At 38.6% G+C, this 24,424-nt stretch overlaps 1 protein-coding gene across 1 annotated transcript; it reads right to left on the bottom strand.

Annotated features, from left to right (window-relative positions):
* Positions 1-339: 339 nt before the first annotated feature.
* On the bottom strand, positions 340-3,217 carry LOC107822094 (F-box protein At1g10780-like). Its single transcript, XM_016648597.2, has 4 exons — positions 3,011-3,217; positions 1,399-2,144; positions 1,033-1,313; positions 340-946 (listed from the first exon to the last, which is right to left on the bottom strand). Exons 2-4 carry the CDS (start codon positions 2,138-2,140, stop codon positions 710-712), a joined length of 1,260 nt encoding a protein of 419 aa, XP_016504083.1. The 5' UTR covers positions 2,141-2,144; positions 3,011-3,217; the 3' UTR covers positions 340-709.
* Positions 3,218-24,424: the final 21,207 nt, after the last annotated feature.

The raw sequence follows: 24,424 nt of genomic DNA, 5'->3' as shown, positions 1-24,424 counted from the left end.
TACAAGTTTTAGTTTTTAAATCTTTTAGAATTCAAAAATTGCAAGAATTATCACTATATGTATTCTTACAATATAATGGTGCTTTTTTTTAAAACGATTTAGTAATGCGAGATGCCGTTTTACAATGACATAGTTTTAATTTTGAGCGTACTTTTATCAATTTAGGACTCTTCGTAATTTTTTGCCAAACCGTGTATTCTTATTCCATATTGTATTCCACATAATAATATGCAAATTTTCCTCAAGTTACAAGGGTAGTAGTTGTGCAGAAAAAAGAAATCATACATTTGTATTAGATAATCCAGAATTTTACAGAGATAATGTTTTCTTGTGCCAAATATAGAATGAGCCCTTAGTGGCATAGGTTATGATTTTGCTATAAATATTGCCTGAAGCTAAACTTCTCAAGAACATAAATGATTTTATAATTTCTAGAAAAACAATCGTCCCATTTCCTTATATGAAATAAGGAACTCATTAATGATCTTTTCCAAGTACATAACAATGACCTCTAAGTCTGGTTTAAAAATGCAAGGCAGTTTGAGCCTCTAGTCTGGTTAAAAAATGTAAGCTACATAAATCAAAGTACAAACTTGTCGGAACTTACAAGGAAATGGTCCAAGAATGTTCCTATCAAAATCAACAGAAGGATCCCTCCTCCCATGAAAAGAAACCCAATGATAAGGGGGAAAGGGAAAATTTTCAATCATTATTCGATTGAAACAATCCTGCGATTCATACGTGTGAATCTGCAAATTTCCTCGAAAAAATCATCTGTACTGCTATGGCTGCTCTTCATCTGAAGAATTTTTATTCTCATCTTCCTCAGCTTCTTCCCATAGTTGATTAATGACTCTAGTGTACTCATTTTCTGTTCAGCATTCAGTGGCGATCTTACAGTGACTACAACCTCCTCAAGGCAAGGGATCATAAATCTGTAGTCCACCTGCAAACATCCAAGAATTTGAAATGTTAAAACAAACATTAAGTGCACTATTTGAACTGTTGAGCAATGAGAAACAGAAGACTCACATTTTTCAAACTGTTTCTCTGGCAAAGCGCAGCAAACATGGCACCATGGATGTCAAATTTTGTTAGCTTGGGGTGGCTGTTAAAGAAATCAACGAAGTCGATCTCTGGGAATGGCTGAAGGGAATCAGAATCTCCAGTGAATTCCACCTTCATGAAGAGATGCTTGACTTCACTTGACAATCGAAGCATTTCATTTACAGCGTCCCAACACCATTGAACTCCTCTCATCTCCAATGACTCAAGTGCCACAAGCTTCCCAAAAACTACACCGTTAACCCGTCCTACAATAAAAGATTGGTTGTTTGTGATACTGTTTGAAAGTAAAGCACAAATAGTGGAGTATCAAAAAATGGAATTTTTCAATACCTGAAGTGTTGGAAATGGAAAGGTTTCTGAGTAACCGAGTTTCAAGGACTCTGATCCAACTACAGCCTTGCACTTCAAGATGCTGAATTTTTGGACAATTGAGATAGAGGGAGCAGTTACCTAAGCCATTGAAATCAAGGTTGCACACCTCCAGCTGAGGAAGCTCAATAGAAACATATTTCAGTCCCTCACAACCAAGGAGTAACAGGTTACTCAAATTGGGGCAAGCCCTTAATGCAGTAGAGAGGGTAGAGTCATCTGTTACTGTACCAACTATTTGGAGATCTCTAAGCCTATAGAAAGTGTCCCATTTGGGGCAATGTGTCATATTCACCCCCCAAAGTTTCAAAGATTCCAAATGCGTTGCTGCTGAGATACAGTCCAACTTTGAGGGGTTCCTGGAGCCCGGGTTCTGCTCAATGAGGTTGTCGTCCATCTTTAGCTCAAGCCTCCGTAGAGAAGGTCCTGCCAATGAAAGCCACGATGCTAGGCCAGAACCAGTAAACGGGCAGTATACAACAAGTTCTTCCAATCGAATAATTGATGAAACCATGTGCCCAACAATGTCATCAGGAGAGTACTTCTTAAGGTTGTCAAAAACATTACGAGTGAAGACAAGCCTATTGAGATAAGGAATTGACTCCTTCCACCTTCTTGATACACAAGAAGAAGAAGCCACATCTTTTGCATTGGTTATGTTGGATAGGATGCACTGGACAATGGCATCAGGCAAAGAGTCCATTATTCTGGGTACAAATATCAAACAGGTAATGGTCAATTACAAATCATAACAAAAAAGAAAAGAACAATCAAATTCTCAAGCATCTATAAATTACATAAGCGGTGGATTCATCTGTTAAAGATGCTTGAACAGAAACAACAAACAAACGTAATCATCATTAGCTAACACGCAGTAGTAGATAAGGTGTGAGGGGACGAAAATAAATAGATAGGTACATAAATGAAGTTCATAAGGTTTAAAAAAAAAGGTAAGCATTTTTAGCTGAATCAACGAGTAAGCCAGAAGAAAGATCTATCAAGGATTTGAAAGATCTTAAAATTGGTTCTATATAAACTACTCGGGCCTGAGTGGTATGAATAAGAATTCAAATGGACATATGCAAAAACAAATCCATGATTATGGAGAAACGACCACATTGGAGCACAACTACAACACTAGCCACAGCTTAGATATCAAACTGTTTGATGAAACCTAACATAACATATACTACATGGACAATAATACTATCATTCTATCAACCCATGTCAGTCTTAATTTGTACTTCTAAGTTCAAACTAGACCAATGCACCGATTGGTCTTTTATTGACCATAGAATATATGTCAAATTTCAGCTATATGTTAAAGACAGTGCTTCATCCGCCAATGCCAGCTTGGGGTTGGAAGTGGCACAAATTAGGAGCAGAAACTAAGGATGAACTTAATTATGTAAAGAAATGCATCGATAATGAACAATTGATACGAAATTAATCAGATTATTTAACAGCAAATCAAATGTATCCCCATGAGATAAGAAACAAGATTAAATCCATCATTGAATCAGCACATTGAAAAAACTGATAAATCATAGCCAGACAATTAAGAGAAGCTTACAATGAATAATTCAGTGGAGTTTTTTAGGCTTAATCCGATGAAAAGTTAGATGCTCAGATTTAAGCTACTGCACTGCTTATTCAAGAGAGAGAGAGAGAGAGAGAGGAGAGAGGTGAAAGAAGAGTGAGGGGCGGGTATAAATGGAGCGCTGAGAGCTGTTTTCAAATTTCAAAAATGTTTAGAGAGAGAAAGTGAGTTATTTTCATGCATGCAAAATAAAAAAAATGTAGCCCGCTTCGTTTTTGAACAATTTTGAATTTTCGACCGTTCCCTCATTAGAGCCCTTTTTTTATTTTTGAATTAGTGAAATGATTCCAATAGCGCCTACCCACCACGTTTTAACTTCTTACATTAGTAGTTAAATTTCAGATCTTACATTTTCCTCTTGAAATTTGCAATACATAAGTAGTATTTATTAATCAATTAACCGAAGATTAGTTATGTTAATAATTCTTCTCTATTCATAGCTTGCTTGGCCAACCTGGAAAAATTCGCTTATTTTGAGAAATATTTTTTTTCAAAAGTACTTTTGGTGAAAGTTATTTGCGTTTGGCTAATTAATTTAAAACGTACTTTTAAGCAGCAATTAGTGTTTGACCAAACTTTTAAAAAGTGCTTCTAAATATATTTTTTTCAAAAAAGTGTTTCTGAGTTGAAACTATTTTTTTCTGTTTCTCCAAAATTGATTCTGCTTCTACTAAAAAATACTTTTTTTTCTTTTAAAGTTTGGCCAAACATTTTAACTTTAGAAGGAAAAAACACTTTAAAATTTTTTAGTTTGGACTTGGAGAAGCTTGGCCAAAGAGGCTATTGAATATTCATTTTATTACAATAATAGATAATGTAGCTTTAAAGTAAATTTGAAGCTTTTAGAATACTACGCTTATCTGCAGTTCCACACAAGACATTTGATTTAATTTCACTAGTTAGAGTTGTATGTACGGATTGTTCATTTTAATTCTTAACTGAAGATTTATTGATTCTTAGAGATTTTAGGGAACTAGAGAATTAATCTACAGTATTATTTTTATTTTTTTAATTTTATCTAGACTTTCCACCGTTTATGTCGTGTAACCAACCTTTATTATTTTCAAGGTCTATACTCCAAATAAACAAAAGTTTTGAAAAATGACGCAGCGACAAACAATACTTTCTTGCGAATTTTCTCATTGCGTTTATTTCCAGTTATTTCTGTAAAAATTGCACGGGACGTCCTATTTGGTCACCCTCATTTAACCTATAACTATTTTTTTAAGTTTTAACTTGTACCTACTTTTTAAACAACTTCAGCCCCTTTCTCCTCCTCCTCCTCCTCCTCCTCCTCTTCCTTCTTCCTCCTCTTCTTCTTCTTCTTCTTCTTCTTCTTCTTCTTCTTCTTCTTCTTCTTCTTCTTCTTCTTTCTTCTGCTGCTGTTGGTGCTGCTATGAAATTTAAGTTCATAGGATGATTGCCATAAATATATTTATCAGATTATTTAAAAATAAATTATAAATAATTACGTAAGTTAGTAGACAATAATTTGTGAATATTTCCACATACGTAAGTTAGTAGACAATGATAATTTTGTTCTTTTCACGTTTATTGTTTCCAAAATTTATGATTTAGATACTGTTGGCAATCCGATTATTTATCTAGTATATTAGAAAGCTTTTTCAAAAACTTCAACTTATATAGTGCTGAAGTTTTTACAAATGAACTAAATAACTTCAGCATCTTCTACTGAAGTTTTTGAAAAAGCTTTATGATAAAACTAATGAATCCAGGACAAAAAAACTTCAGCTTTTAGTGCTGAAGTTTTACAAATGAACTAAATAACTTCAGCATCTTCTGCTGAAGTTTTTGAAAAAGTTTATCCAGGACAAATAAAACTTCAGCTTATTTAGTGCTGAAGTTTTTATAAATGAACTAAATAACTTCAGCATCTTCTGCTGAAGTTTTTGAAAAAGCTTAATGACAAAACTAATGAATCCAGAACAAAAAAACTTTAGCTTATGTAGTGCAATTACAAACAAAAACTTCAGCAAATAGAGAACAAAACTTCAGCAAATAGAGAACAAAACTTCAGCTGCTATGCTTAAGTTCAGCAATTACAAACAAAAACTTTAGCAAATAGAGAATAAAACTTCAGCTACTATGCTTAAGTTAAACAATTACAAATAAAAATTTCAGCACACTTGGTTCAGCACGCTTGCTACTTCAAGCCCGTCTACTAGAATGCTGAAGTTTTGCGTGATTGCCTTTGCTACTTCAGCCCCATATGTTGAAGTTACGCGAAAAAGTGGGTACACTTGTAATTTTTTTGCAAAGTAGGCACAAGTTAAAACGTGACCTAAAAAGCGGGTATAGATGTAAATACCCCGCTATTTCTATATTTGATGTATCGGCTTGGATATAAACTCGTTATCACTACACACAACAAACGAAACTATTACACAAATATATTTACCCATAAAATTGGATAACAATTAAATTTGTACGCGGTTTTAAGGATATGTGATATAACTTGATACAAATTAAGAAGTGTATATGGTCAAAATCGGACTTGCCCTTTTTGTATGACTGATCGAGACTGGAGCACGATAAGCCAAGGTTCAGCCTCGTATTATATCGAACTATGATGCAAAGTTAGGTTGCCGAGCTCGTGGCCCTGAGACCGATTAAGATCAAGATCGACCAAGATCCGGATCGACCAAGATCGAGACCGAACAAGATAGAGATCGAGGAAAACTTACTGAGTCGAATAACGGTAAGACAAAATATCCGCAATTGGGCAAGGATCACGATGTGAATCCTGTCACGTATCAAGAAGAGGCCGATTAATTAGACAATCATGAAATTTTTTACCTCATATAGAATTATACTTAGAGTATGACTCCCCTGCTATATAAAGGGGGCCTGATCATTTGTAAACATCATCATATTCACGTAATACAAAGCAATATACTGTCATTCTCTAGTTATCATTGTCTTGTTATTTTGTTCTTAATCTAGTTGATACTTATTTGGTTCAAGGATGAGTGAAATCGAGGGCCAAGGTTGTCCAATTTGTGAGGTTTTCATCTGTTCTTTTATTGTCATTTCAATACTAATTTATTCTTCTCAATTTATATTAAGTTATATCACGTATCCTTAAAACTGCGTATAAATTCAATTGTTATCCGATTTTAGAATAAACAGTTTGGCACCCACCGTGGGGCTAAGGATAATAGTGATTACATGGTACAAACTTTTGTGACACGTAGTATTTTACACTTCTTTTTTGAAGTATCTTTGATTACAGGATTAAAAAATATCAAACTCTCAGTCAGCACCTCAACACATTGACAATGATCTCGGCCACCACGGCGAAAATGAGAACAGTGCACCAGGAAACATTGTACCCCATGTTGACCTCGATGGAATTCCCGTTGTAGATCCAATCGACGTCAGTTCACATGTAGCCATCAATGGAAATCTGGTCGTCGATCCCGAAAGCAGCGTTCGTGGGGATGCTCGATCAGCTACTCAGAGCACACGTGGCAGTGAAGATGGTGGGATCAACATGCAGGTGATCTTCAAAATGTTGCAGGCTCAGCAGGAAGCAATAGGCCAACTCCAAAACCAGAACCACACACCGAGCAGGGTCAAACTCTAGCCATCCCATGCAATCGTACGTAGGGTCGAATCGATTTCGAGAAAATCGAACGAGAAGGAATCAGAGACTAATCCTGCTATCATATAGATGCTTGAAGAAGTGACAAAGCGAATAGAGACAGGGGAAAAGAAGATCGAGGAAAATGACAAGAAAGTGGAGACCTATAACTCCAGGGTTGGCCCAATCCTGGGGGCACCACCAATATTAAAAGGATTGGATTCCAAAAAGTTCGTACAAAAATCTTTTCCCCCCAGTACGGCTCCGAAGCCAATCCCAAAGAAGTTCCACATGCCCGAAATCCCTAAGTATAATGGGACGACTGATCCAAATGAACACGTCACCTCTTACACGTGTGCTATCAAAGGAAATGGCTTGGAAGATGACCAGGTCGAATCCGTCTTACTGAAGAAATTCGGGGACACTCTATCGAAGGGTGTTATGATATGGTATTATAATTTACCGCCTAATTCTATACTATGCTAGCAGATTTTTTTGTAAAGGCACACGTCGGGACCATCAAGGTCGAAACTAGGAAGTCAGACATTTTCAATGTAAGGTAGAAGGACAACGAGATACTCAGAGAATTAGTATCCCGATTCCAAATGGACGGATGGACTTGCCACCGGTCGATGATGATTGTGTTGTTCAAGCTTTCACTCAAGGTCTCAACGTTCGAAGTTTAGTGGCTTCACAACAGTTGAAGTAGAATTTGATCGAATACCCAGCTATCACTTGGGCCGATGTGCACAATCGATATCAGTCAAAGATTAGGGTCGAGGATGATCAATTAGGGGCTCCTTCTGGGTCTGTTTATCCTATCAGACCCATCGATAGAATCAAAAGGGATATCGAACGAGAGCCAAAGTCAAATAGAGATCGATATCAACCATATAATAAAGACCATAGGAATAGTGGATCTGGGCGAAACTCTACACGAAACAAAATGAGAAATGATCGAGGTCAAAGTTCACGGAGACTCATGAGTAAAAACATCTTCGAAAGATCTATTAGTCCCAAAGAAGACCATGATTGCCGGAGTACAACTTTAATGTGGACGCATCGGCCATCGTATCGGCCATTGGACGTATCAAAGATACCAATAGCCTCGACCTTTGCAAACTGATCTAGCACAAAGGCATCCCAACCAAATATGCAAATATCATGGCACACATGGCCCCAGGACGGAGGATTGTCAACAATTGAGGGAGAAAGTAGCTCGTTTGTTCAACGACGGTCATCTTCGAGTATTTATGAGTGATCGAGCTAAGAGTCACTTCAGAAATAGGGATTCCAACAAACAAAACGGACAAGACAAACCCCAGCAAGTCATCCATATGATCGCCGGATTGTCGATGTTCCTCAAGGTCTGATGATGAAACACACCAAAGTGTCAATCACAAGAGAAAAATGAACTCGGGATTACTTACCAGAAGGGACTCTATCTTTCAGCAACGAGGGCGCAGAAGGAATCATGCAACCTCATAATGATGCACTGATAATTTCTGTACTTATGAATAAAACTAGAGTTAAACATTTGCTAATTGATCCAGGTAGCTCGACCAACATCATTCGATCGAGGGTCGTAGAAAAACTCGGCCTTGAAGACCAGATCATACCTGTGGCCCGAGTGCTGAATGGATTAAACATGGCTTGCGAAACTACTAAGGGAGAAATAATGTTGCCGGTAAACACTCTCTGTACCATCCAGGAAACCAAGTTCTATGTAATCGAGGGGGACATGAGATACAATGCCATGTTTGGGAGACTATGGATCCACAACATGAGGGTCGTACGTTTGACCCTCTACCAAGTATTAAAACTTCCAGCATCAGAGGAGTTAAAGACGGTTTATGGGGAATAACCCGCCGTGAAGGAAATGTTTGCCTTCGATGAGATAATTCCAATATCAACACTCTCATCGACGAAGGACTCAGGTTCGAAAGCAAAACAGGAATCCAAATAGCAATCATCGATGCCAGCTTTGACCAAATCAGATAAGGAAGGGATCAACGAAGATGATGACTTTGGGGATTCCTTGATCCTTTATCACCCTTGATGATTCTGATGCTACCAAGCCAATGGTCGAAGAGCTGGAGCAGGTCGTGCTAATCGAACATCTACCCAATCGGAATGTATACGTGGGCACGGGGTTAACTCCCAAGCTTAGGAAAAAACTCATTCAGTTTCTTATAGCGAATATGGATTGTTTTTCTTGGTCCCATATCAATATTACAGGGATCCCATCAGAGATCACTATTCACAAACTAAGCTTGGACCCGAAGTTTCACCCGGTAAAATAAAAAAGGAGACCCCACTCTGAGATCAAACATGCCTTCATCAAGGATGAGGTAACTAAGCTCCTTAAAATAGGATCCATACGAAGGTCAAATACCCGAATGGTTAACAAACGTAGTCGTGGTTCCTAAGAAAGGAAACAAACTTAGGATGTTTGTAGATTATAAAGACCTAAATAAAGCATGCCCTAAAGATTCTTTCCATTTGCCTAACATCGATCGCATGATCGATGCCACAGCCGACCATAAGACTCTAAGTTTTCTCGATGCCTATTCCGGGTACAACCAAATATGGATGAACCCGGGCGACCAAGAAAAAACCTCTTTCATCACTAAATATGGCACATTGCTATAACGTAATGCCATTCAGATTAAAAAATAGCGATGCCACTTACCAACGACTAGTAAATCGAATATTCGAGGAACAAATAAGAAAAACCATGGAAGTTTATATTGACGATATTCTAGTTAAGTCCCTACGATTAGAGGACCATTTAAAGCATTTGGAGGAAACCTTCAATAAATTGAGGAAATACAACACGAAGCTGAATCCAAAAAAATGTGCATTCAGGGTCGGGTCCGGCTTGTTTCTCAGATTCATGGTATCAAATCGAGGGATTAAGATCAACCTGGATAAGATCAAATCTATCAAGGATATCACGGTAGTGGATAATGTGAAGGTTGTACAAAGGCTAACCGGGCACATTGCAGCCCTGAGGCGATTCATCTTGAGGTCTTCCGATAAAAGTCATCGATTTTCTCGTTGCTAAAAAAGAAAACAACTTCACATGGACCCCAAAATGTCAACGAGCTTTAGAGGAACTTAAGCGATACTTGTCGAGCCCACCATTGCTTCACATACCGAGGGCGGATGAACGACTGTAAGTGATATCAGAAATAGCGGTAAGTGGAGTCCTAGTCCGAGAAGAACAAGGTACGCAATTTCCAATTTATTATGTCAGTAGGACCTTAGGTGAGGTCGAAACTAGATACCCACACTTAGAAAAATTGGCACTCGCTTTGCTAAGTGCCTCTAGGAAACTAAAGCCATATTTCTAGTGCCATCCTATATGTGTTGTAATAACCTACCCTTTACGAAATAAAATGCATAAACCCAAACTCGTGGGACAATTGGCCAAATAGGCTATAGAAATCAGCGGGTACAATATCAAATATCAACCTCGAATGGCCATTAAATCTCAAATTTTGGCCGACTTTACATTGGCCCTAATACCCGAAGTCGAAAGGGAGTTACTGGTAAATTCGGGAATATCCTCGGGAATCTGGACCCTCTTTACAGACAGTGCCTCGAACGTAAAATAGTTCGGACTTGGCATCGTACTGAAGTCCCCCACGGGCAATACAGTTAGACAATCTATTAGAATTGTAAAATTGACTAACAACGAAGCTGAATATGAGGCCATGATTGCAGGTCTCAAACTAGCCAAAGGCTTGGGGGTAGAGGTGATCGAGGCTAAATGCAACTCCCTCCTTGTGGTAAACTAAGTAAACGGAATGTTCGAGGCCAGGGAAGAACGAATGCAAAGGTACTTGGACAAGCTACAGGTAACATTGCATTATTTCAAAGAATGGACTTTACAGCACGTGCCCCGAGATCAAAATAGCGAAGCCGATGCCCTGGCGAACTTAGGGTCATCGGTCAAAGATAACGAGCTCAACTTGAGGGCGGTCATACAACTTATGAGGTTGGTAGTAGAAGAAGGTCATGCCAAAATAAACTCCACAAGCTTAACTTGGGATTGGAGAAATAAATATATGGAGTATTTGAAGACCAGAAATCTTCCCTCAGATCCAAAGGAATCGAGGGCCTTGCGCACAAAGGTAGCCCGATTTAGCTTATCTGAGGACAAAACCTTACTCAGAAGAACATTCGACGGGCCGCTAGCAATATGTCTAGGACCAGGTGATACCGAGTACGTTTTGAGGGAAGTCCATGAAGGCACGTGCGGTAACCACTCAGGCGTTGAATCATTGGTTTGAAAGGTAATCAGAGCCGGCTATTGCTGGGTCGATATGGAAAAAGATGCGAAGGAGTTTGTGCAAATGTGTGATAAGTGTAAAAGACATGCTCCGATGATTCATCAACCCGGGGATCTTCTACATTCAGTCTTATCACCATGGCCATTCTGAAGTGGGGGATGGACATCGTTAGCCCTCTTCCATCGACACCAGGTAAGGCTCAATTTGTTTTATTTATTAATGACTATTTCTCTAAGTGGGTTGAAGCACATGCATACTAAAAGATCATTATGACAACGGAACACCATCATATGTCGATTTGTAACACCATCCAAAATTGCGTGTGACAACGAAAAATAATTTATCGGCAACAAAGTGACCAAATTTCTCGAAGATCATAAGATCAAAAGGATCTTATCACCCTAGTGGGAATGGGATGGCTGAATCTACCAACAAAACCATAATCCAAAACCTTAAGAAAAGGTTGACCGATGCCAAGGGGAAATGGAGATAGATCCTGCCCGAAGTCCTTTGGGCGTATCGCACAATTTCGAAGTCCAGTACCGGGGCTACCCTGCTCTCATTGGTTTATGGCACCAAAGCTTTAATACCGATCAAAGTCAGGGAGCCGAGCATCATATTCCGATGTGCGATGAAGGAATCAAATTACGAGGCCATGAATATAAGCCTAGAGCTATTAGATGAATGGCGTGAAACTGCCTTTGTTCGATTGGCTGCCCAGAAGCAACAGATCGAAATGTATTACAATTAAAGGGCCAACCTTCAATATTATAAAGACGGGACTTAGTGCCGAGGAAGGTCACATTAAACACCCGAAATACAAATGACGAGAAATTGGGTCTGAACTGGGAAGGGTCATACCAAATTCTCGAGATCACAAGGAAAGGGTCCTATAAGCCCGGAATGATGGACGAAGAACAACTACCAAACAATTGGAATGTAACTCATCTTAAATGATATTACTGCTGAGATACGACCCCATTTCAATTCTTTCCATTTTTTGACTAACATTTGAAGGTTATCGACAAGGAGCGGCACAAAGCCTTTAGGTTAGAAAGCACGCGTTGCACTCTTTTTCCCTTGAATTTTTTGGCTCACTTGATTTTTTAGTAAGGTTTTTAACGAGGCAACAATGGATCGTGTCAACTTAGAATCAAAGGCCGATCACGAATCGATGTGAAGACAACACTAATAGTATCTGAGGTTCCTCTACAATCAACCTCGAATACTGGGGGGCATTTCCCTTGGATGTCAACTTTTTTGTGAGGAAATTACTTCATTATAGTGGGGTCTTGATAGGTGAAATTTGTTGTAAGGGCCAAATGGTCAAACGAACCGTGCCTACATAGGTTGCTCGAGCCCTGACACAAAACATGTACGCATGTGTAATCATTTTTCAAAAATAAAGAGAAGTATTTTTCCTTGAAATTATCTTATGTCATAGAGAAAAAATTTCCACTTTACAATTTCGTACTTTCGAACAATTATGGAAATTAGCCCAAGGGCCGATTATAACCAGAGTTCGGATGATCACTCCAACACTCGGGGACTACCATCAGAAAAACAAACTAGAACATATCAAACTATTAAATGTCGAGGACATAAGACCTCTTAGGAAGCCCCCGAATTTTAAAGGCCACGCCATACCCCACTCGGGGACTATTATCTTATGTAAGCCTAGATAACTTGGGAAGGCAAACTCATTGGGCAACGCCCGAACTAAAAGGCTACGGCCAATTTAACACAGTTCGGAGACGTCCGAAATTCGTAACAAAAACAGACCTTCGAAAAAGAAAAAATAATTTTTTTTCATAACTGGTTCTAAAGGCTACCCTCGTTAGAATCTCAAACTTAAGATATTTTCGGGAGAAAACTTTGGTAACATCAAACCCCAATAACACCATAACCTAGAAAGGCAATAAAGTCAAGGTTTGTTCGAACCCTCAAACACAACCTTATTGTTTCATGCTAAGGCATTCCAACCTTTGTGAATACAAATGATAAAGCAAAGGAAAAAAATTGAAAGCCGAAAGGGAAAGAAAAGCCTTATATTTATATATAATAATTTTTAAGAAGGGCCAAATCAGCCTAATACAAAATCTACAACGACTGAGATGGCCTAAAAAAGATACCAAGGAAAAGCGAAAAATACAACGGCCTAAATGACTTGGTCTTCAATCTTCATCAGAGCCGTCATCTCCACCCTCAAGATATTCCCCGCCTTCAGACTCACTTAAACTATTTGAGTCTTCCTCGGGAAAGGCCAGCTTTCAAGCCCTAGCTTCCTCTGCTTTGGCATTCTTGAGTGTGGATTGTATATCGAAGCCCTGAGCACGAATGTATGGCCCCAGAAAACTTCACTATGTAAATTAAGGTTTTGTGGTGTCAAGGTAGGCTAATACGTTGCATTTTCGGAGTTTTGGGTTGAACAATGCATTGGGGAGTTGAAATTTTTCATCACGGCTAGGCCAGGCTTTAAGCTGGTGAAGCCTGGATAAAGCCAGGCTAGACCAGGCTTTAAGCTGGCAAGGGCTGGATAAAGCCAGGCTAGACCAGGTTTTAAGCTGGCGACGCCAAGCCTGTAGCTCGATCCGGAATCTTGGACTATCCATTATTCTATCTTTATAACCCGACCAAACTTTATTAAATACTTGCAATGGGTCATTTTTTAGCAAAATTCTTATGTTATAGAGTGAGAGGGGGAGCCCTAGAGTGAGAAAGTGATCTTCATTAAGGCATCCTTCAATTCTTACACAAATCTTTGAAGATTAACAAGGAAAAACATACTAGATTTTCATCCTTTAGGTAAGATTCTACACCCTAACCCTTAATTTCAAATTTTAGCTAAATATGGGTAATTATCAAGAAAGTTTGTGGGTATTTGAGTTATTATATTGCATGCATGTATGATAAAGGGTATAGGGAGATTTTTGAGCTAAAAATGTTAAAGATTGGGGTGTGAGATGATATAATTTTACACAAAAAGAGTCTTGAAACACAATGCACACATAATGTTTGGTAGAATGCTTTAGTGAGCTAGACTTACACATCATTCTCCTAATTTTGGGTCCCATTTTGTGCTATTGCTAAAATAGATTGAAGTTGCTAATTTCGGACCCCCCCTTAAAGTATTAAGGAAAGCTCTATTGAGGTATGTATGGCTAAAACCCCTTCTTCTTAGAATCGAACCCCTGGAATCCGTGAAATTGGTATAAGTCCCTAAAGTGATCATACGAGAATCGTTTGCCCTATTGTGTTGTGTTTATAGATTCATGTTCAATGGTTGTCTATCTGCTTATCATGTCTGATGTCACGACCCGAATTTTTTACCCTCGAGAGTCGTGATGACGCCTACTCGTGAAAGTTAGGCAAACCAGCTATTAAGGTTCTACACGTTTAACATGAAACCTAACAGATATAAGCCAAAATTAAAGTTAAACAAATTATAAATGCGGAAGAGTTATAACATAATCAAATAAACCGATACAAGTCTACCCATGAATCTGGTGTCACAATATCATGAGCATCTATGATTTTTACTACAACCATTTGTCTAGGAAGAAAGATACAATTATTCTCAGAATGAAAAAGACATCAGAAAAACTAAAGCAGGGAAGGGGGACTCTAGGCTCTGTGGACGCCAGCAGACCTACCTTGGTATCCCTGGACTGAAGGCAGCTACCTCAGTTACTCACCAGGTCCGGTACCGAAATCTGCACAAAGGAGTGCAGAGTGTAGTATCAGTACAATCAACATCATGTACTGAGTAAGTGTCGAGCCTAATCTCGGCGAAATAGTGATGAGGCTAGGACACGACAATCATTTATACTTGTGTAGTTAAATCATGTACAAACAGAAACATAGTAACAAAAATCAACAGAATAAAGTGGGAAGGGGACATGCTACGGGGGATACCAGATTCTAACAATAACCAACAAAGAAGCATCAATAAAGGAGCATAATGAACATCGTATCTAAAGAAACAAAATAATGAAGTGGTAACACGTGCACGACATCACCCTTTGTGCTTTTACTCTCATCCTCACCATATAAATCAACAGAAATAGCACGGCATCACCCTTCGTGCTTTACCTCACAAAATCATGGTACGACATCACCCTTCGTGCATTATACCTCACAATATCGACACTGTATCACCCTTCATGCATTAACTCTCAAATCATGGCACGACATTACTCTTCATGCATTACACTCTCTCACAATAACATGCTCGGCATCACACTTCGTGTTTTACACTGTTCCTTACCCAAATAATAGAACACAATATGTCATGGCAAGAAAATCAACATTATCAACACTAACATCCCAGTAAGGGAATCAACAATATCAACAAACATCCCGGCAAGGGATTCAGCTATAACCAATCTCGTTTCAACAATTTCTTTACAAAATAAAACTTCAATTCGAGTCAATACTCAACAATAGTCAAATTACTAAGAAACTTTCATATTCTTTGTTCAACATTACTAATCATCAATTGAGCATGATTGGTACATAATAGATTCACAAAATCATGATATAAGACCCACGTGCATGCTTTCCACAAACGTATAGATACTCGTCACCACACCTATACATCGTATTCGATACAAACACATAGCAAATAGACCACAACTCTTATTCCCTCAAGCTAAGGTTAGGCCAAACACTTACCTCGATTCCACGAACAAGATTAAGCCTCTACTACCGCTTTACCTATCGATTCCACTTCCAACATCTAGTCACAATTTACTTAACGATGTCAATAAATTCTAAATAAACCAATTCTATTGCATGAAAATAGGTTTTCTAATGATTTCCCCAAAAAGTCAAAAATCGACCCCGGGCCCGCTTGGTCAAAACTCGAAGTTCGAACCAAAACCTGATAACTCATTCACTCACAAACTCAAATATGTAATTAATTTTGAAATCAGACCTCAAATCGAGGTCCAAATCCCCAAAATTTGAAAATCCTAACTTCTACGGAAAAACACCCAATTTCCCATGAAAAACCCTTGATTTTGAAATGAAATCATGTAAAAAGATGTTATAGATTTGGAAAAGAATCTTTCATTGGAAAATCGCCCAAGAGAGTTTAGGGTTTGAAAGAGTTTGAAAATTAGATGAAATCCCGTCAAAAATCCCACTTATCAGGTGCAGATGTCACAATTTCGACTAAATTACGAACCCTGAAAATTTCTGCTACCCTCGCATTTGCGACTACTGGGAATTTCTGAGAACTTCGCATTTGCAAAGAAAAGCTCGCAAATGTGAGCAAGGATGGCCAGGGCATTTTTCGCAATTGCGATCAACCCCTCGTAATTGCCAAGCCTGTTGGGCTCACAATTGCAAAGCCTGACCTCGCAATTGCGAGATCGGAGCCTGCAACATCACTGAACCTGCAACAACTATTTTTTTAAGTCTAAATTCACTCTGTGGCCTATTCAAAACTCACCCGAGCCCTCAGAGCTCCATACCAGTCATGCACTCAAGTCTAAAAATATCATATGGACTTGCTCGTGCGATCAAATCATCAAAATAACATCAACAACTATGAATTAAACCTCAAATTCATGAAATTGCCCAAGAATATTGAAATTTTCATTTTCTCAACTATAGGTCCGTTTTATACCAAACCACTTCCGATTCTTGCCAAATTTCACAGATTCAACTTAATTACTATTTTAAACTTGTACCAGGCTCCAGAACTAAGATACAGGCCCGATACCATCAAGAAAATGCATCAGTTCCCTTCTAAAATCCCCTATATTTTTCAGCAAATAATTTTCTTTAAAAATTCTTTTCTCAGGATTGTGACCTCATAATTCGATTCCGGGAATACGCCCCAATCCCATATTTTACTACGGACCCTATGGGACCGTCAAATCACAGGTCTGAGTCTATTTTCAAAGAATGTTGACCAAAGTCAACTTTAACTAATTTTAAAGGCCAATTTCATTATTTTTCTTAAATTTCACATAAAAGCTTTCTGGAACACGCCCGAACTGCGCACGAAATTCGAGATGGGACAAAAAGAGGTTTTCAAGGCCTCGAAACTCAGTTTTGACTTTTAAAATAAGAGATGACCTTTAGGTTCATCACATCTGATCTCCCTATATGATTATGTTTGACGGTGTAGAATATGTGCGAGGAAGGTTAAGAACTCATGTCAAGAAATTGAATAAAGGGTTTTGTGCCAATTCATATGTGAAGTCTCTATTGTTTAGAATTCCCGTGCTTTTCCCTTGCGTGTGAACATGACTTATATGATAGGCCTTATTGTTGCTATGATGATGTTGTTGAACGTGTAAAAAGGGAACTTGAATTGCGAAATACGGACAAAGTCCCAGAACGATGTGATATATGAGGTTACATGTGCCATGTAATGAAAAATTGAAAGGAAAAATGAATTGAGATGAACGATTGAAGGGATGATGTCTCAAGAGAGATGGCCTAGCCAATCGGGCCATGATCGGATACCATGCCGCACACATGGTGGTAATTGTGGTGAATTGATTGATTGGAATTATGGATACGGATGATGTCTCAAATAAGATGATCTAGCCGGTCGGGTCGAGATCGGACTCCGTGTAGGAACACGGTGGTATTTGTGGATTGTGGCACATGGCACTGAGATTATCAAACCTAAATAAGATGGGAACTTGTCCGGAAATTATGTGATCCTTACTTGATGTTTTGATATGTGTTGTAGCTCTTGTTGTATATCATGATGGATTCCCTTCTTGATTTCTTTTTGTTTCATTGTTCGTTCTATTAAGATTGGTATTTAACATTACATACTAGTACTATTCCATAGTACTAATGCCCCTTTTGATGGGGGCGCTACATCATTTAATGGATGTAGGTGGTTCCATAGCTGACAGTGTTGATTATAGCTAGAGGTGCTTGCTTTCATCTTCCCAACAGTCTTGGTAAGCCCCACTTCTTCCCGGGGTCATGTAATACATCTTTTGCATATGTGATTTCCACGTTTTGAGGTATTGTCGGGGCCATGTTGCCGACACTTTTGTAGTACTTTCTTTTGTACCTACTTAGAGGCTCCGTAGACATTATGTGGGTTGTATATGGGTGTTGGGAAGGTCAAAGTTGAGGTTGTCTTTAGATTATTGTTCCACTAAATAGTAAGGTGTATGTATTTTGAAAACTAAACAATGATGTTATTAATGGAATGGCTTTGTAACTCGTGCGTTGAGATTCAAGGTAAGTTTAAATGGTCTTTCGTCTTTTTCAAGTAATGTTATCTTATGGCATGACCAATGGGCAATGGCATGAATATTAAGGAGATGGCATATGTATCTTGTTGAACGAATGGTATGGGCATATAGGATAAGTACATAGTACCATGAGCATAATTTATTCAAGAAAAGTGTTAAAAATGATTACCACCTCCAAAGAAACATTGAATTGATAAGTGACATGTAAGCTTGAATATCACATGTGGGTAGTGTGGGAAGTATGTAAATCATCCTAAGGTGTGAAATAAAATTGGTTATATAAGCACGTGGTATATAGGAGGCATGACCAGGAGATTAATGATGAGAGTGAAAGTCTCTCCTGGGAGACAAGAAGTTACGAAAGGAGAGTCAATTGAACCCACAATGAAAAGACCCCTGTACTACGAACTTAATAAAAATCCAGAAATGTACGAAGTGATATTACACTCCTAAAGGATATTGACATGAGGAATTGGAATCCCAAGCCCGTATGGCTGAATAAGAGCAGAGAACTTATGAGGTTAATACCATGGTGACTTAAATCTCCCTAATAGTTGAACATATATATGAGGGATAGAGACATGAGACATATGTCCCTGAAGTTGCTAAATTCAAGACTTGTATCGAAATCCGAGACATTCGCCCCAAGTGGGGGAGGAAGGGCCATAGTGAGGCCACTTAAATACAATGAAACAAGAGTAAGACCATGTAGCTATGATGTTTGAATATTTTATTGAAGACATGCGTAGTCTAGAAAAGTGATAATGGGTAACGTGATTCTCTGAAAGAATATGTTAATGATAGACCACTAGTACCCCCAAAAAGGTGGAAGGTTAAGGAAGGTAAATTCTTCATACATGGCAATGTGAATGATAGGGTCAATGATCCTAGAAACTAAGAGTATGTTTGTAAATGGATTTTATACTTGTTAGAAGGTCAGGAACAATGGAACTTAAGGAAGTACTATAGGTCAAATGTGGAAGGTTGCGAGTTTTTAGAATGGTTTAATCATAGATTTGCGATTTAACCAAAGTTTCAAGGCGTTAAGAAAGGCGGAATGAGTGGGAGAAATAAATGTGATGCTATAATAAACCAAGAGGGTATTTGGTCTTGATGGAGAGCCTCTAAAGAATCTTACAAGCAAAGAAATGTTAAGTGATATGCAGATGAACACACTTTCCCACGGATATCCCAACAAAAGTTAAGAGGTGAGCGAGATGAAATACCAATTAAGGGAAAAAACCACGTAACATATGGAAGAGTGCATGGCTATTCACTAGCTAGGAAGAATGAGGCAAGAAGAAATGGGGAGAAAACCTATAAATTTAGATGGTCATGGTTATTATAAAATATTTTGTATCAGAATGGTGGACTAGCTTAGAGCATAAGTGTTAATAAAAGTTATAAAGGACTAACCGTAATGTAACCGACTTAGGTGACACTGAATATCAACTAAAGGATCTAGAGAGAGTTCATGTCTACATACAATAGAAAGTGAGAATACCGGTGGTGAAGTTATGGTATGGTAAACTGATTAAACCAGGCACAATGATATTACAAGTTCACGCGAGGCAGACAAGTGTGCAACACAATAAGGCTATCAACTATGTACTATGAGCAAAATGGAATGGGAATGAATGTTCTAGTTAGAAAGAAAAGATGGTACCAACATATTGTCCATGCCAAAGGGCGATCAAAAAGGGAAAGGCAACACAATCTACCCAAAGGGCAAACAAAAGGTTCAAAATAGATTGAAAGAGGATGAATACTTGTTACGGACCAGACATGTTTAACATGGTAACTCTTAAGCCGCAATATCAGGGAACTATATTGGTAGCTACAATACGGGGAATGAGGTGAGTTACTCATCGAGGATGGAATCAGGTGGACTAAGTCTTACACTTAAGAGTAAAACCAAAAGTTGTTGTTGAAGAATTGAGGAGGATCTCAAGTTTCAGAGAATGCCCTGTTCAGGCCAGTGACTCTTCCTGAATTGTATATATATAAAGGGTGTCGATATGTTTTTTGGGAGGTGTTTATCCATAAAAAGGGATCGTGAGAATGTTCACAGGGGAACTAGTGCGGTTTTTTGAATTCTATAAGGCACATAAGGGGAGAAGAGGCTGGCTAAGAAAAGTCTGAGCACAATGTTACCTTACATTTGATGCAATGTCGTGCATGATGATGTTATTAGGGTATGTGCGCAAGTTAGCAGGTGTTATTCATTTGAGACAGAAGGTCCTATGAGAAAACTATTTCAGTAATATCTTTTGTTGAGAATTTGGAAGAGTTAGTTGTAAGTATTCACAGGAGATTGTAACCATATCAGGGAAATTATTGTAGAACTCGATCCGTGGAAGGTCTTATGTAAGAGAAATGTGATAAAGATATTCCACTAATGGTGCAACGTGTTAAGGTGATAGTTTATGCCGCTAGGCAACTCAAGAATCATGGAAAGAACTATGCAGCACATGACTTAGAACTTGCAGCAGTGGTATTTGAATTAAAGATTTGGCGCCATTGTCGGTATAGGGTCCACATGGATATAGTCACGGACCATAAGAGCCTTCAATATACTTTCAAACAGAAGGAATTTTATTTGAGGAAGAGATAGGTGGAGTTACTCAAAGGTTACGACATCCATATTCTATATCACCCAGGAAAAGCCAATGTCGTGGCGGATGCTCTTAGCCGGAGATATATGGTTAGTTTAGCTCACTTCGAGCCACATCAAAGGTTGATTGGCCAGTGAGGTTCATCGGTTGGCTAGTTTAGGAGTTCGTCTTGCGGACTCTAATGAAGGAAGGGTAATTGTGCAAAATAAGGCTGAATCATCGCTTGTTGTGGAAGTCAAAGAAAAACAATACGATGATCTATTGTTGGTATAGTTGAAGGAGGGGATTCATAAACATAAGACCATAGTTTTTTTTCTCTCTTGGAATGGATGATGGTACGCTACGGTACCAAGGGCGACTATGTGTTCTAAATATAAATGGTCTTCAGGAGAGAATAATGACCAAGGCTCAAAATTCTAAATTCCGTGCACCCAGGCTCTACAAAGATGCATTATGATCTTAAGGAAGTCTATTGGTGGAATGACATGAAGAGGAGTGTAGCAGACTTTATGGAAAATTGTCCAAATTGTCAGCAAGTGAAGGCCGAACACCAAAGGCCTGGTGGGTTGGCATAGAACATAGAAATTCCAATGTGGAAGTGGGAAATGATTAATATGGACTTTGTGGTAAGACTACTGCGCATTCCGCGCAAGTTCGACTCAATTTGGGTAATCGTGGATCGACTCACAAAATCAGCACACTTTTTGACCGTTAAATCTACCGACACAGCAGAACAGTATGCTCAGTTATATATCAAAAAAATAGTGAGGTTACATGGCACCCTAGTTTATATCATTTCTAATCGAAGGGCACAATTCGTGACTAATTTTTGGAAGAAATTTCAGAAAGGTTTGGTTACTCATGTGAATATTAGTACAACCTTTCATCCACAGACCGACGGGCAGGCAGAGCAGACTATTCCAACACTTAAGGATATGTTGCGCGCTTGTGTTTTTGAATTCAAGTGTAGCTGGGATGATCATTTACCGCTCGTAGAATTTTCCTACAACAACAATTATCATGCTAGTATTCAGATGGCACTGTTCAAGGCTTTTTATGGTAGGAGATGTAGATCTCCCATTGGATGGTTTAAGATTGGGGAAGCCGAATTGATAGGACCATACCTCGTGCATCCGGCTATTGAGAAGGTTAAGATCATAAAGGAACGATTGAAAACTGCTCAGAGTCGTCAGAAGTCCTATTCGGATGTTCGTCGTAGAGACTTGGAGTTCAAAGAAGTTGATTGGGTATTCTTGAAGGTCTCCTCCATGAAGGGCGTAATGCGGTTTGGAAGTATAGGGAAATTGAATCCGAGGTATGTTGAGCCATACAGAATCATTCAAAGGATTGGTCAGGTGGCGTATAGGCTCGAGCTACCACCTGAAATATCATTAGTGCACCCGGTATTCCACGTGTCTATGTTGAAGAAAGTAGTTGGATATCCGTCGACTATTATGCCAGTTGAGACTATAGAGGTTTGTAGACATGTGATTTTTGAACCTCCCCAAGATTTTTTATATTTTAGCATAAAATATTTAATTTAGGCCTAATATAACTATTTCAACTTATTTTTACTCTTTTACTTTATTTTCGTCATGAAAATGGAAAATTACAAAAAAATATTTTAGCTTACGTATCTTTCATAAATTTAAATAAAATATATATACAAAAATAGTACCTTATTTTTATCTTTACATAATCTTGAAAATACAAAAATACGTAATAGTTTCATGTTAGCTTTTGGATTGTGTAGTATTTTTATCTTATTTTAAAAAGGAGTCAATTAAGGTGTTGGATCACAATTTTAAGAGTTTTAGAGCCCAATTCTTGGCCCAATTCAGATTAGTCCATTAAGCCTAGGGACCCTTCTAGACTCTTCTTTGGAACAAAAATAAATAAAAAAAGACCCTAAGGACTTAACACAAAAAGACCTAGGGACTAATTGGCAAAATACACCTAAACCTAGACTCTACATATAAAGTAATGCTTAAAAAATCTAAAAAAGGGCTAGAGCTTAAGACCCCTAAGGTCTTCTTCTTCACTTACACGCAGCAGCAGCCATACATGACCTTCAGCCACCCGAGCAGCAGCCATCTTCAGCGAAAGAGGAAGGGACCTCCATCAACGAATAACAACTATGCCAAACAGCCCTCCGCCATCTTCTCCGCATCCCAACCAGACCTGAACGACACCCAACAGCTGAACCCAATGACCATTCCAGTCGCTGCTGCATCATCTCCCAGTCTTCATCTTCTCAAACACACCCCGTCCCCATCAGTTCTGCTCCTTTTCTTCAACCACATGTCCCCTTCACAAGTCGTCTTCTTCAACCAGCAACAACTGAAGCTCTTCATCTTCCTTAAACAAAATGGACGAACCCTAGAGACCAAGCAGTGCCATTGACGACCAAAAACGACCTCCCGTTCTACTTTCGTCTTCAAGTTCTAAACACAAGACCCAAAACCGATGGCTGCTTCTTAACAGAGACCTAGAACCAAAAGCTCAATCCCAACCATTTCCATGGAGTTATTGGAGCCTGCTTGTTCACTGAAACAAGAAGCCTCATCCGCTATGAGCTCGACCTGAAACCATTTCCTCAGCCGCTGAACGACTCTTTAAGTTCAAGTCCGTCAGCAAAAATCGGTTTCCTAGGCAACGTTTGAGGTCTGTTTGTGGTCGCTGGCGAGGTCCAGCTTGAGTTTCGGCGAGTTCGAGTCTATCGTCGTTCATTGGCTTCCGTCTGAGGTTCTGTTTCTTTCTTCGTAAGATATCTGCTGCTTTTTGTTTCCATGTCAAAGTTTATCAACTCATGGATATTTTCAATTGCAATAATGCTCTTGTTATAATGTGGTTGAATTTAGCTTTATTGATTTTATGAAACATATAGTTTGCCTTTGAATTATGAGCATGTGGCATTAATTTATTAATTATTGATTTTGTTTTTTCTGAAAGTTGAATTAAAAATCAGTGAATACTAGTGTTAAGCCTTGTTTTTTTTTAATTTGAATTAATAGAAGTTGGGTTTAATAGTGGCGTGATTGGTTAGTGGCTATGGGTACTGTTCCTGTGGCATGGTTACGATATGTGAATCTCAATTCGGGGGTGCATTTCATGTAGCCCGATTATAACAACTTCGAATAATAAAATCCTTTGAAATTAGAAATCGAGGCATGCCATTTAGTCGAATTTCCATGGCCCTCGCAAAGTTAAAAATGTGTAGCTGCTTTAGGCGCGTCGTTAAATAACATTACCTTCCTAAATTCGGGTGTGCATTTCATGTGACCCAAATCAAAATCTTAAAATGTTGACTAAAATGTGTTTAGGATTGCGGGTGCATTTCCTGTGGCGCGATCCAAAGACACGTTTTAAACGACGTTCAATCTTCTTTAAAAATTAAATAAAAGCAGTTAAAAGTTAAAATTTGCACATAGGTTTATAATCGTTAAAAATCAGATAATTAAGCTGAATATAACAGTTGAGCGACCGTGCTAGAACCACGGAACTCGAGAATGCCTAACACCTTCTCCCGGGTTAACAGAATTCCTTACTCGAATTTCTGTGTTCGCGGACTGTAATACAGAGTCAATCTTTTCCTTGACTTGGGATTTGACCCGGTGACTTGGGACACCATATGA

The sequence above is a fragment of the Nicotiana tabacum genome, chromosome 7 (genome assembly GCF_000715075.1).
Source record: "Nicotiana tabacum cultivar K326 chromosome 7, ASM71507v2, whole genome shotgun sequence".
Classification (NCBI taxonomy): domain Eukaryota; kingdom Viridiplantae; phylum Streptophyta; class Magnoliopsida; order Solanales; family Solanaceae; genus Nicotiana; species Nicotiana tabacum.
This window is presented reverse-complemented; position numbering and strand designations above follow the sequence as displayed.